Genomic DNA, 14,549 nt, shown 5'->3' with positions numbered 1-14,549 from the left:
CCTTTTTCTTAATTTCCTGATTTATTTTACGTTGCCTTTGTTTGGGATCAGCGAATATGAGGAGGAATGGTGAGTTGTTGACACGGCTATGGTTCGAAATTGGTTTTCGTTGTTTGTTTTGAACTCTGCTGTGTGTTGCTCAGTCGTCTGTCTAAACTGGTGCTTTGTGGGTAGACGGCAGATTGTCCGACGTTTTTATGTGTATTAATGTGTTAACGACACGCATTTCACAAAGAAGCAGAATTTCACGATTTTCTCGCTTTAGAATATTTATCGGAAAATAAAGTCTTGTTCTGTGCTTTTTTTCGTTGTCAAAATCTCCTCAGCTTTCAAGTGGTCTGGTGCATTGTGGGTTGACGGAAGATTGTCTTTGCAATGTTTTTATGTGTATTAATGTGTTAAAGACAAGCATTTCACAAAGGAGCAGGATTTTATGATTTTCAGACTTTATAATTTTGATCTCCGCCTCCCTTTCCCTCTTCCCCTCCCCCTCCTCCTCCGCTCCCCCTCCTTCTCTTCCTCCTCCTCCCTTTCCCTCTCCCCTTCCTCCTCCTCCTCTCCCCCTCCTTCTCTTCTTCCTCCTTCTCTTCCTCCTCCTCCTCCTCCTCTCCCCCTCCTCCTCCTCCTCCTCTCCCCCTCCTCCTCCTCACTCACACTCTCTCGCTCCTCCTTACCCCCCTCTCCCTCCCCCTCCTCTGCCTCACCTCCTTCCCCTTCCCCCTCTCCCTCTCCTCCTCCTCCTCAGCCACTCCCTCTCCTCCTCCTCCTCCCCCTCCTCACCCCAGGAGGTGTCCCGGGCCAGGGAGGTGCTGGGGCACGTGGACACGCTCCGCACCCAGGTGGGGTACTACGCAGAGAGGCTCTCCAGGGCCGCCAGGGAGCGCTCTGCCCCCGGGCTCCAGAGGACCCTGGACACCCTGGTGGATAAGGTGAGAGAGAGAGAGAGAGAGAGAGAGAGAGAGAGAGAGAGAGAGAGAGGAGCGGGAGGAGCGGGAGCAGCAGGAGGGAAGCGGTGAGGGTCTTACTGTGCACAGCAAAAGCAGACAAACACAGACACCGAGCGAGATGTCTGGTCTCAGCAGCCTCACCTGGTCTGAGTCTGATTGGACTCTAGGGCTGGGGTAGGCTGCACACCTGTTGCTCGTTGACCAATTGGTGGTCAGCAGGTTGAACCAGCCATTGTGTAAAAAGAGTTAAAGAGCTTTTCTCTGTTGCATCCCTTCCCCTCTCTCCCCCCTCTCCTCTTCTCTTTCCCCCCCTCTCACTGCCTCCCTTCCCCTCTCCCCCCTCCCCCCCCCTCTCTCCCCTCTCTCCCCCCCCTCCCTCCCCCTCTCTCCCCTCTCTCCCCCTCCCTCCCCCCCTCCCCCTCTCTCCCCCAGGCCCGTCAGCTGGTGAGCGTGTGCGACTGCGACCTCCTCTCCTCCTCCGTCCAGGCCCTGAACGCCGCCCGCCCTGACTACGTTGCCTCCCGTGCCTCCCCCTCCTCCCCCTCCGCCTCCCCCGCGGCCGCGGAGGGGGAGGAGGGGAAGGAGGAGGAGGAGGAGGAGCTGGTCGTGCTCAGGAACGACCGGGACACCCTGCTGGCCAAGTGGAGCGGCTGCAACAGCCGGCAGACGCAACAAGGGGAGTGGGTCGAGGAGGAGTGGGTGAGTGGGGGAGGGGGGGGGGGGAGGAGGCAGACGCAGGCGGGGTAATGGGTGGAGGAGGAGTGGGGGAGGGAAGGAAAGGGAGGAGAGAGGGAGAGGGGGGAGGGGGGGGAGAGGGAGAGAAGGAGGAGGCAGACGCAGCAGGGGGAGTGGGTGGAAGAGGAGTGGGTAAGTGGGGGAGGGAGGGGGGGGAGGGAGGGAGAGGAGGATACATTTAAATTGTTTCTTGTTCTTCTTGGATGAGATTCACCCAACACTCGTCCTACCTTCCTCATCTTGGTGCTCTCTCTCTCTCTCTCTCTCTCTCTCTCTCTCTCTCTCTCTCTCTCTCTCTCTCTCTCTCTCTCTCTCTCTCTCTCTCTCTCTCTCTCTCTCTCTCTCTCTCTCTCTCTCTCTCTCTCTCTCTCTTCCCCCCCCCCCCCCCACCAGGAGAAGGTGTGGCTCAACGTGGAGAAGTCTCTGGAATGTGTCGTCCAGCGTGTGGACCAGCTCCTCAGGAAGGAGAGGAGGCCCAGCACCTCCTCCTCCTCCTCCCAGCAGGACACAACCTCCTGCTGCTCCTCCTCCTCGGACCACCAGGCCAAGAAAGGTAGAATGGGGGAGGAGGGAGAGGGGGAGGAGGGGGCGAACAGGAGGAGGTGGAGGGGGAGGAGGAGGAGAGGGAGAAGGAGAAGGAGGAGGGCAAACACAAGCACAGGTGTGTCTGTTTGTGATAGATGCTAGGCTAGCTTCTATGCTAAGCTAGCGACGATGAGGCTAGCTAGCCACGCTGCAGTTGGTGAGAGAACCGGAGCGTTGCCTCTGCTCCGTTCCTTGAGCTAGCTGCTAGGCTAAGGTAAGGGAGCTAGAGGGGATGGGCTGAGGAGGAGGGAGGGGAAAGGCAGACGCTTCAGCAGGGGGAGTTGGTCGAGGGGGAGTGGGTGAATGGGGGAGGGAGGGGAAGGGAGGGCTAAGCTAGAGACGATGAGGCTAGTTAGCTGTGTGGCGGTTGCTGAAAGAACCGGAGCATTGCTTCTGCTCCGTTCCTTGAGCTAGCTGCTAGGCGAAGCTAAGCATTTGAATGTAAGGTTTAGTTATCTGCACTAGCTGCTAGGCTAATCCAGCGAAGATGAGGCTACGTAGCCGCGCCGCGGTTCATAAAAGAACCCAAGCATTACTTCTGCCAACTTCTTGGGGCTAGGTGCTAGGCTAAGCTGGTGAAGGGTTAAGCTAGTTAGCTGCTGGGCTAATCTAGCGTAGAAAAGGACACCGGGGGGAGCTCCGCCCAGCTTGATGCATGATGGGTAGCCCCGCCCACCACTGCTGGGGGTTAAAGAACAATAACAGCGTTTTGATTAAAAGTGATTGTTTGAAATATCCGTGGTATGAATAATGAATGATGAATTATGAGTTATGGATTATGAATTATGCCGATGAAACCACACAAAGGCAGTGTACGGACGCGGGCGTTCTGGATCAACCCGGGCCCCGCCCCCGGCGACCCCCCCTCGGCTACATCACCTTCACCTTCATCACCTTCATCACCCTGCTCCTCCTCGTCACCTCCTCCATCACCCTCCTCATCCTCCCTGCCCACTGCATGCCCGCCCAACCCTGAACCCTGTAGGTCTACTCGACTGTACTCTACTGCGCTCTACTGCACTCTACTGCAATCTACTGCACTCTACTGCGCTCTACTGTACTGTACTCTACTGCACTCTACTCTGCTGTACTCTACGGCACTCTACTCTACTGTACTGTACTCTAGTGTACTCTACTGTACTCTAGTGTACTCTACTGTAGTGTACTGTACTGTACTCTACTGCACTTTACTGTACTCTATTGCACTCTACTGTGCTCTACTTTACTCTACTGTAATCTACTGCACTGTACTCTACTGTACCGTACTATACTGTACTGTACTATACTGTATTCTACTGTACTATACGGTACTCTGCTCTGCTCTAGTCAACTATACTGTACTGTACTGTAATCTACTCTACTGTACTGTACTCCCCTATACTCTTCTACATGCCCCTATATCCTACTCTAGTCCACTATATTATACTATATTCGACTCTATTATCCTCCTCTCATTGTCTCCCTTTCCGCTCTCTCTCTCGTTCTGTTTTCCTGTTGCTCTCTCTCTTCCTCCCTTTCTCTCTCTCTCTCTCTCTCTCTCTCTCTCTCTCTCTCTCTCTCTCTCTCTCTCTCTCTCTCTCTTCCCCCCCCCCCTTTCCCTGGCTGGCTGTTCCTCTCCGTCCTCCTCTGAACACAATCCATGATGTTGTTTTCTACACCTTTTCCTTTCCGTCTGTCTGTCTCTCATCTCTTTCTCATCAGATATAGAAAACACGATGAACAAAACCACCGTCAAACATTTGTTTTTTGATCCCTCTCTCTGTCCTTCTCGCTCTCTCTCCTTCTCTGGGTCTCATCCTCGCTCTGACTCTTGCTCTTTCTCTCTCACTATTTGTCTCTCTCTCTCTGACTCTCTCTAGCTTTCTCTCCTTCCCTCTCCCTCCCTCTCTCTCCTTCTCTCTGTCTCGCCCTCCTTCAATGTCTGTTTGTCTCACTATCTCTCTCTCTGTCTCACTCTCTCTCTCTCTCTCCATCGTGCCGTCCGATTCCCCTACTCGTTGAACCGCTGTGTGTCCTCCGTGTGACGGATGTCGCGGGTTCGATCCCATGCGCAGGGCTGCTTCCTGCTTCTCTATGTATCATGTGACCTCCAACAGGAAGCCAGCCAATGAGGACATCCCCCCCCTCCTCTTTGAGCTATGCTTTAGGACGAGGAGGAGGGAGAGAAGGAGGTGGAGGAGAGGGGGGAGAGAGAGGAGGATGGAGAGAGGAAGGAGGAGGAGGAGGAGGGGGGTAGAGGGACGATGAGGAGAGGCAAGAGGGAGAGGCGGGAGAGGGAGGGAGAGGGAGGAGGAGGAAGAGGGAGGAGGAGGAGGAGGGGGAGGGAGAGGAGGAGGAGAGGGAAGAGGGGAGGAGGTGGGGAGGATGAGAAGAGGAGAGGAGGTGGGAGGAAGGAGAGGGAGGAGGTGGAGGGGAGAGGGAGAAGGGGGGGAGGGAGAGGAGGAGGAGAGGGGTCATGCCTAATTGATGAGCTTGTTATAATCTCGCTGTCTTTCACCGAGCCGCTGAGCCAGGCAAGCTTAATCGATCACAGAACGACGTAATTGATCGATACATGGAAATGGCTTTTGGATCTAGTTTGCAGCTGTGTGTGTCTGTGTGTGTGTGTGTGTGTACGTGTGTGTGCATATAGGTGTGCGTAGGTGTCATTTGTTGCTTACAACGTGCCCCCCCCCGCCCCCCGCCCCCCCAGCCCCTAACTGTGTCTATGTCCACACCTCATCCCCTCTACTCAGATGGCAGCCCCAGTGCTGAGGAGGCATACCCAGGTAAGAGCTGTCTCCTCCTCCTCCTTCTCGTCCTCCAACACCCCCACTCCTTCTCCTCCCCCGCTATTACCCCGACTGTTGCTTCTCCTCTTCCTCCTCATCCTCCTCCTCTCCCGCTAATACCCTGACTCATGCTTCTCCTCTTCCTCCTCCTCCTCATCCTCCTCCTCCCCCTCTTATACCCCGACTGATCCTCCTCCTCCTCTTCCTCCTCTTCCCCTTCTCCTCCTCTCCACCTCCTCCTCCACTCCCTCCTTTCCCCTCCTCTTTTTCCTCCTCCCTTCCTTCCCCCCCTCCTCCTCCTCCTCCTCCTCCTCCTCCTCCTCCTCCTCCTCCTCCTCCTTCAACACCTCCTACTCCTCCTCCACTTCCTTTATGCTACCTATCAAAATGTGCTACCTTTCGTTTGAGAACTCTCTCTCGGCCTTGGTCTCTCTCTCTCTCGGCGGTTTGTCTTGATTTTAATTGTGCTATGGCTGATAATCCCTCACCCATTCCCTCACCTTGCCTTACAACCTCTCCACTCCACTCGTGTTTCCCATCCCTGTTTCTACGTACCTTTTTATGTTTTTATTTATCTGTATCGACCCACTTTCAGAGTTTTGTGTAGAAACGCTAGAGAGACGCACGTACACTCAGACGCACACACACATACACACACACACACAGACACACACACACGTATACATTATGAGGATATAAACGTTTGTCCTTTCCATCGTGTAGCGGCGGTAGCATCGCTGTTGTGTTGAACCCGTTGGAGTCCGAGGAGATGTGTACAGGATACCTGTGTGTGTGTGTCCCTGTGTGTCAGGCTAGTGGACACACAAAGGAGGACACATACACCCACACACAAACACACAGACATACACACACAGAAACACACATGACGTGCTTGCGCGTATGTGTGTTTGTCCTTTCCCTTGTGTATCGCCTAATAGCCAAGATGTTGTATTGAATGTGTGTGTGTGTGTGTGTGTGTGTGTGTGTGTGTGTGTGTCTCCCTGTGTGTGTGTGTGTGTCCCAGGGCAGTGGAGTGAGGCGTTGTACCCCCTGCTCTCCACCCTGACGGCGTGCGTGGCCCTGATGAGCGAGCGGGCCAAGAGCGCCCTCGTCTTCCTGCTGATGAGAGACGCCGCGCCCACCGTCGCCATGGAGACCCAGCTGCAGTACCGCCGCGACGTGGTCTTCTGCCAGACGGTCAGTGCACACACACACACACACACACACCGACGCACACAGGGGGACACAGAAACGCACGCACACAGATGGAGGAACATACGCACACACACACACGCACGCGCGTGCGCGTGCGCGTGCGCGTGCGCGCTTGCACAGGGACACAAACACATACAAGGAGGAACACATACACATGACACACGCACATAAATACAGGGTCAAACACTCAGATATGGACACACACACGCCCTGGACAGGTCTTCTGAGGGGGGGGGGGGGGGGGGGGTGCTACGGTGACGGTTTCGGGCCGCCCTGGCGATTGCTCCCGCGCCCCCTCCCTTCTCCGTTCGCGTCGTATATTTTAATTGACTAATTAAGGGCGCCACCAGAGGGCGCCCCCAACGCATTTGTCGCCCAAGGCGGTCGCCTAGCTCGCCTATGCCGAGCGCCGGCCCTGCACACACACACACACACACACACACACACACACACACACACACACACACACACACACACACACACACACACACACACACACACACACACACACACACACACACACACACACACACACACACACACAAAGAAGCACACACACAAAGAAGCACACACACAAAGAAGCACACAGGGACGTACATACACAAAAAGGGACGCACACAGGAACACACAAATACACGCACACACACTGGCACAAGGGGAACAAACACACACACATGGACATTAATACGCAGGAGACACGCACACACAGACCTAATACAGGGACATAAACCCCCACACACACAGGGACATGCGCACACACACACACACACACACACACACACACACACACACACACTCACACACACACACACTCACACTCACACTCACACACACACACAGTCAGCATAGAGCAAGACGTCCAGTCCACTCACACAACAAGAGGAAGTTGCTCAGCACTGTGTGTCCAAATATAGCCCCTCATGTAATGACACCACGATATCATCATGACATCCACCTATAGGGGAGAGAGGGGGCCTGTTTCATCTATCTCTCACTCTCTCTCTCTGCCTCTCTGCCTCTCTGCCTATGCCTCTCTGCCTCTCTCTCTCTGCCTCTCTCAGAAACACATTCTCACCCTTTCTCTCACTCTTTCTTTGTCTTCGTCGCTCTCTCTCTATCTCTCTCTCTGTTTGTCAGTCCCTTCAGAAAAATGCGGCATTTTTTGTGATTTTGGGCCAAAAATCCTTGATTATGCGGCACGTTTTCTTAAAAATGCGATGAAATATGCGGCATATTTATGCAATTTTACACGATGAAATTGCGGGAACTTGCACAAATTGCGGGAACTTGAGGAAAAACGCAGCTTTTCGATGACGTTCAAGTCACGTAATTGCGTAATTACGTTACTTCATAACGTTCCCATGGCAACAGGGGGAAATGGCTGCTCTTGTGTGAAGTAAACGCAACATTTTTCAACTTTCTGCTAAGATGTATGTGACTTTTTTGTAACGAAAATGCAGGGATTATGAAATCATGCAAGCCCCACATATTTTGAGCGGCAATCAGCAATTTATGCGGTGAAAGTGCGGCATTTTTGAAAAAAATGTGGCCCCCGCATGAATATGCAGACTTTGGCTGATTATGCGTTGAATTATGCGATCGCATAATCGTGTTTTTCTGGGAGGGACTGGTTTGTTCGTGTTTGTGTGTCTGTGTGTGTCTCTTTCTGTCACTCAAACAAACACACAGAAAGCAAAGTGGGTTTTACTTAACATTCACTCATCATCTAGTCAGACTCTGTATCACACACACACACACACACACACACACACACACACACACACACACACACACACACACACACACACACACACACTGTCACACACACACACACTGTCACACACACACACACTGTCACACACACACGGAATCCCATCCATCCACGTATCTTGTGTTGGATTGTGCTTATGGACTGCAGTGTTGTGGGTTTGTGTTTTGCGTATTGACTGTGTGTGTGTTTGTGTCGCTCCAGCTCAGCGCACTCATCTGCGGCTTCATCATCAAGCTGAGGAGCTGTCTCCGTGACGACGGGTTCCTACGGCAACTCTACACCATCGGCCTGCTGGCCCAGTTTGAGTCTCTGCTAAGCACCTACGGTGGGTCCATGCACACACACGCACACGCACACACACACGCACACCAACGTAGACAGAGGCAGACAGACACAAAGACACACAAACACACAGCCGCACAAAAAAAAGCACACAGACAAACACTGATACACAGACAGACAAACACACACACAGAAAAAAAATACACACCACGCAATACGCACCCCCATCATCCACCATTGAAGTGTGTTTTTGTGTTTGGGCGACAGTAGCTCAGGCGGTAGAGCTGGTAACCTGAAGGTTGCTAGTTCGATCCCCGGCTCCTCCTAGCTGAGTGTCGAGGTGTCCCTGAGCGAGGCACCTCACCCTCACTGTTCCTGACGGGCTGGCTGTCGCACTGAGGGATCGACTCCGCCGTCGGTGTGTGAATGTGTGTGTGAATGGGTGTAAGTCGCTTTGGATAAGTGCCCTAAATGTAAACGTGTGTGTGTCTGTGTGTGTGTGTGTGTGTGTGTGTGTGTGTGTGTGTGTGTGTGTACCCCAGGAGAGGAGCTGGCCATGCTAGAGGACATGAGCGTTGGGATCATGGACCTCAGGAACGTGACCTTTAAGGTAAAGAACCAGCGTCTGAATCCGTGTCTGGAATAATCGAAATCAAACCAAATGAAAAAAAATATGTATTGAACTCAAGATATCAATTTGATCTGAGTTTGATTTACTTGAGTCTAATATATTTGAGTTTCATTACTTGATTTAGATTTTCGGGAATTAGATTTATTTGAATTTTGTTGATTTTCGATTCAACGAGTTTGATTATCTTGATTTCGATTTTTTACTTGCTTAGTTTCATTTAGATTGAACCTGACTTTGATTTAATTGAGTTCAATTTTAACTTGAATTCGACTTAAGTTTGATCTATTTAAGTTTGATCTGAATTGAGTTTGGTGTGACTTGATGTGACGCTCACTTGGCCCGCCTCCTCCTCATGCCCCTCCCCCAGGTCACCCAGGCGACGGGAAACTCCGCCCCCGACATGCTGCCCGTTATCACCGGTAACCGTGACGGCTTCAACGTCCGCATCCCGTTGCCGGGCGCCATGTTTGACGCGTTGCCGCGGGAGATCCAGAACGGCATGCTGCTCCGGGTTCAACCGGTTCTGTTCAGCGTGGGAATCAACGAGCAGCAGACGCTGGCCGAGAAGTGAGTCTGTCTGTCTGTCTGCCTGTCTGTCTGTCTGCGTGTCCGTCCGTCTGTCCGTCTGTCTGCTGCGTGTCTGTCCGTCTGTCTGTCTGTCCGTTCGTCTGTCTGTCTGTCCGTTCGTCTGTCTGTCTGTCTGTCTGTCTCTCTGTCTGTCTGTCTCTCTGTCCGTCTGTCTCTCTGTCCGTCCGTCTGTCTGGGGGGCTGATCTGGGTTTACTTGAGTTAGGATTCACTGGATTTTGTTTTAATTGATTTAGATTTACTCGATTTGTTCGTTTTTGAGTTAGCTTGACTTGAGGTTGATTGACTTGAGTTAGATTTTATTTTTTGTTAGATTGGCTTGAGTTAGATTTACTAGAGTTAGATTAACTTGAGTTAGAATTACTTGAGTTTGAGTTAATTTTGATTGGTTTCAGTTTTAATTCGTTAGATTTTGAATGAACCGAGTAAAATGTTCTTGATTTTAGACGCACTCGAGTTGAATTGGATTTTCACTGCTACTGTTACTGTTTGCGCGGTCAACAAACACAACCTCCAGCTCGCAGGGAAGTCAGCTGAGGCCTCTCTATCCATAGTCTCTAAAAACAAGAGACATACAGACACAAGCACACACACACACACACACATACACACACAGACAAACACACACAGACACACAAACAGACAGACAGACAGCCACACACACAGACAGACGCAGCCAACCACACAAACACACTGACAGACCCGTCCACACACAGAAACAGACAGACAGCCAAACAAACACTCACACACACCGATACACAGACAGACAAACGCACTCACAGACAAAAACACATACCACGCATCCCCCATTGCACAATATTAAGTGTGTGTGTGTGTGTCTCTGACACAAACGGCCGGGTCCAGCAGAGGTGACTGGGCAGAAAACCTCCATGTTGATACAGCGACTCAGCAGGCTGGCGGATCAGATGAAAGCGCTGGGGAGATGGAAACGCTGGTCTACGATCGGGGCTGTAGCTGGACAAATCGATGAATGGGTCGACTAATGGGTCGTTTGTCAAGAACGAAAATGGAAAAGGTGTGTGTGTGTGTGTGTGTGTGTGTGTGTGTGTGTGTGTGTGTGTGTGTGTGTGTGTGTGTGTGTGTGTGTGTGTGTGTGTGTGTGTGTGTGTGTGTGTGTGTGTGTGTGTGGTCAGGTTTGGAGACACCTCCCTCCAGGAGGCCCTTAACCTGGAGAGCCTGGCCCGGCTCAACTCCTACTACAGCCAGTTCAAAGAGGTGCTGCCGGAGGACTGTGAGTACAGACAGACAGACAGACAGACCCACAGACACACACACAATTGAATAATGAAATCTTAACATTAATCTGGCATACGATGTTTGCCAGATTAATACATCGTATACCTGGCATAGATTAATATATGTATTAATCTGCCCCCCCGTCCAGGCCTCCCCCAGTCCCGTTCCCAGACCTGCCTCCCGGAGCTGCTGCGCTTCCTGGCGCAGAACGTCCACGCCAGGAAGAACAAGAACGTCGACATCCTGTGGCAGGCGGCCGAGGTGTGTGTGTGTGTGTGTGTGTGTGTCTGTCTGTCTGTCTGTTGCAAAAAAAACCTTGTTTCACGTAAGTCTCTTTGGATAAAAGCGTCTGCTAAATGCCTTAATTGTGAATTAATTGCAGTTTACAATTCGGCTGGAACCTCCCTGATCATTTTTCGATTTGGAAAAAGGGAGTTGGCAACATGACTGAATAGCACTTCCCCCCCCCCCCCCCAGATCTGCCGGCGGCTGAACGGCGTTCGGTTCACCAGCTGTAAGAGTGCCAAGGACCGGACGGCCATGTCGGTGACCCTGGAGCAGTGCCTGGTGCTGCAGCACGAGCACCGCATGGCGCCCCAGCTCTTCACCCAGGCGCTGGACTGCATGCGCAGGTAGGTGACCCCCCCACCGAACCCTGAAAGAGTACCCTACACACGCCCCTCACACACACGCCCCCACACTCACTTTTGTTTGTTGTTTGTATTTTGGGAGGAAATGTATCTTTTCATTGATTTTTTTTTTCGCTTTTTAAAGTTCTGTAACTTTTCGGAGAAATTATAATCATTAAAAAAAAGTTTTTTTTCTTTCATCTTGTTTAAAAGTTGTGTATAAATCGAAAGAAAAAATATTCTGTGTGTGTGTGTGTGCGTGTGTGTGTCTCTCACATGTGTCCGCGACCCTAGCTTGTTTGTAGCTTTAGCGAGCCGCTCCAATACTGATGCCTGTTTTGTTTTTTTTGGGGGGGTACAGCAACGGCTAGCCTATGCTGAGTTATGCTACCTAAGCCCGCTGGCTACCTCATTTTGCTTGGTTTGTTGCCCTTTCATCTCTCGCTCCACTCACTTGCACACGTGCGCACAAACACACACACACACACAATGACACACACACACACACACACACACACACACACACACACACACACACACACACACACACACACACACACACACACACACACACACACACACACACACACACACACACACACACACACACACACACACACTCCTCCTTTGTATTCTCCTTTCACGTCATGACAAAACAAGAACAAAATGGATGTCTTGTTTAATTCTTCTTAACTCTCTGAGAGAGATCCCGTTACCCAATCCCGCTACCCTTTGCCATTTTGCTTGGTTTGTTGCCCTTTCATCTGTCACTCCCTCACTCACTCGCACACATTCACTCGCTCATTCATGCGTGCGCACGCACACACAGACATACACATGTGTGCACGCACACAGTCAATGAAAACACAAACACACACACACACACACAAACACATCCTTTGTATTCTCCCTTCAGGCGTAAAAGAAAGGTTTTAGGAACAAAATGGATGTCTTGTTTAATTTCTCTTAACTCTGAGAGAGATGATGTCCAATAAATCAACTATTTGTCTGCTATTCCTTGATCGGATCAACGGTGTCACGCAACAAAAATACCATTATTTGACAAAGATAATTCCCCCTACCATTCAAAAGTCAATTTCTTGTTTTCCATGAAACACTGACACTTTTATAACAGTTTTCAGCTGTGCTAACATAATTTCACATGGGTTTTCTAATAATCAATTAGTCTTTGAACAAGATTAGCTCAACAATGTACCACTAGTCTGCCGTTTCCAGCTAGAATAGTCATTTACCACATTAACAATGTCTAGGCTGTATTTCTGATTAGTTTAATGTTATCTTCATTGAAAAAAAAAATTGCTTTTCTATAAAAATAAGGACATTTCTACGTGACCTCAATCTTTTGAACGGTAGTGTACAATTGAAAGCAACCTTTTACACATTTGAAAACGTAGGACTTTGATCTTTTCAAACTCCAAATCGCTCTTCAGTGCTTCTATCTTCATCCTTATCATCATAACTGTTTTAATGAAACTTGTCTACCTTATTCATTTATTGAAGGTTTATTTTAATCTGGATAAATACAGAAACATACACAAGCTTGAGACAGTCATCTAATGTTTGCATCACAGTGTTTTCAGCCAAAGCTTAATTATGACACTTGTCCCTTAAAACATTCAGACCCAGTACGGTAGTTTTGCTCCGACTCGATCAGCTAGCTTCGTCTGTTTGTCAGTTTTGTGTGTCACACTGGTGACCAATGGGGCGGCAGTTGCTCAGAAGAGTTAGTGCGGGTTGGCTGGTAACTGCAAGGTTGCTAGTTGGATCCCCGGCTCCTACTAGATGGGTGTCGTCGTTGTCCCTGAGCACGACGGCTCACCCTGACTGCTCCATGGCGAGCTGGCTGTCGCCTTGTTTGGCTTACTCCGCCGTCAGTGTGTGAGGGTGTGCGTGAATGGGTGAATGTCCGCCAATATTGTAAAGTGCTTTGGATTAAAGCGCTATATAAATGCAGTCCATCCACCATTTACCAAGCCACAGGCAACACCATCCGCACTAAACCATGGCCGTTGGTAATCCCTTCCCTGTGTGTTAAGACAACGCACACACAGAATGTCCGCCCCCGTCATGTATAGTTGTGCTCAATAAAAATACCCTCCCCCCTCCCTCATGCAACATCCAAGCATGGCTCTTGTCCTCGGAACCTCAGCCATCCCTTATCTCCTCCTCTCCTCCCCTCTCCTCCCCGCCTCCCCTCCTCCCTCTCCTTTCCTTGTGTCCCCCTGATGTCTTTGCATGGGTCACTCTCTCCTCTGACTCCAATCTCCTCTCCTCGTCTCCTCCTCTCCTCCCCTCCTCTCTTCCCTCTCCTTTCCTTGTGTCCTCCCGATGTTTCTGCATGGAACGCTGGTATCGCCTTGCAATGCAGTGCTGGGTCTTCCAGGAGTGGCTGAGTAGCTGAGTCGCTAAATCCTCCTTCTCGTCACTTAATAAGCATTCCATTTCAATTTCATTTTCAATAAAATGTAAACACAATTTAAATTCTATTTCAATTTCAGTTTTATTTGTATAGCACTTAATCACAGGTACAGTCTCAAAAGACTTAACAGGCCAAATATTTATGAAGCATCTCCTTTGCAGTCGGAGATTGCCAGCGATTTTTTTTTATTTTTAAAATAATTTTCCCCTTTGTTTGCACGAGTCAATCTCCATTTGTGTGTTGACTTACTTTCAAATTAAAATTGTAAAACTTTATTTCCTCCCTAACACACATGCATGAGTAGATCTTAACTTCAAGTATGTTTTATCAACATAAAGAACATATCTCTGAACTTGATTTCTCTGTGTCCTCCTTCTTACTTTCTCTCTCTCTCTCTCTCTCCCCTTCGTCGTCTTCTTCTTCTTCTTCTTCTTCTTCTTCTTCTTCTTCTTCTTCTTCTTCTTTTTCTCCTCTTCATCCTCCCTCTGTGGCCCTGACTTTTGACCTTTGCTTCCACACCATCATCGCCCATCGGTTCTTTTGTCTGTTTTTCATTGTCGGCGTGCTTTGGGATATTTGTGGCGTGTGATTTTGCTCCAAACATCGAAACGACAAGCCCAGCCTTTTTCTTTTTGCCATCTTCATCATCATCCTCCTCCTCCTCTCCCTCCTCTTCCTCTCCCTCCTCCTCCTCCCATA

At 50.3% G+C, this 14,549-nt stretch overlaps 1 protein-coding gene across 5 annotated transcripts in view; it reads left to right on the top strand.

The window, feature by feature from the left end:
- Nucleotides 1-14,549, top strand: part of inpp4ab (inositol polyphosphate-4-phosphatase type I Ab) — a 57,874-nt gene that overhangs the window by 35,567 nt on the left and 7,758 nt on the right. For 2 of the 5 annotated variants that reach the window (XM_056595175.1, XM_056595176.1), the window contains exons 13-24: nt 52-69; nt 746-929; nt 1,380-1,646; nt 2,076-2,235; nt 5,003-5,035; nt 6,063-6,235; nt 8,226-8,349; nt 8,849-8,916; nt 9,305-9,504; nt 10,679-10,776; nt 10,930-11,042; nt 11,259-11,413. In XM_056595175.1, the coding sequence (XP_056451150.1) occupies nt 52-69; nt 746-929; nt 1,380-1,646; nt 2,076-2,235; nt 5,003-5,035; nt 6,063-6,235; nt 8,226-8,349; nt 8,849-8,916; nt 9,305-9,504; nt 10,679-10,776; nt 10,930-11,042; nt 11,259-11,413 (1,593 nt within the window). Of the gene's footprint in view, nt 1-51; nt 70-745; nt 930-1,379; nt 1,647-2,075; nt 2,236-3,074; nt 3,249-5,002; nt 5,036-6,062; nt 6,236-8,225; nt 8,350-8,848; nt 8,917-9,304; nt 9,505-10,678; nt 10,777-10,929; nt 11,043-11,258; nt 11,414-14,549 lie in introns of all 5 variants that reach the window. The other 3 variants (XM_056595173.1, XM_056595174.1, XM_056595177.1) reach the window with 3 other exon arrangements.

Source organism: Gadus chalcogrammus, chromosome 7 (assembly GCF_026213295.1).
Source record: "Gadus chalcogrammus isolate NIFS_2021 chromosome 7, NIFS_Gcha_1.0, whole genome shotgun sequence".
Lineage (NCBI taxonomy): Eukaryota > Metazoa > Chordata > Actinopteri > Gadiformes > Gadidae > Gadus > Gadus chalcogrammus.
Note: the sequence above shows the minus strand (reverse complement) of the source record. Positions and strands in the feature narration are given on the sequence as shown.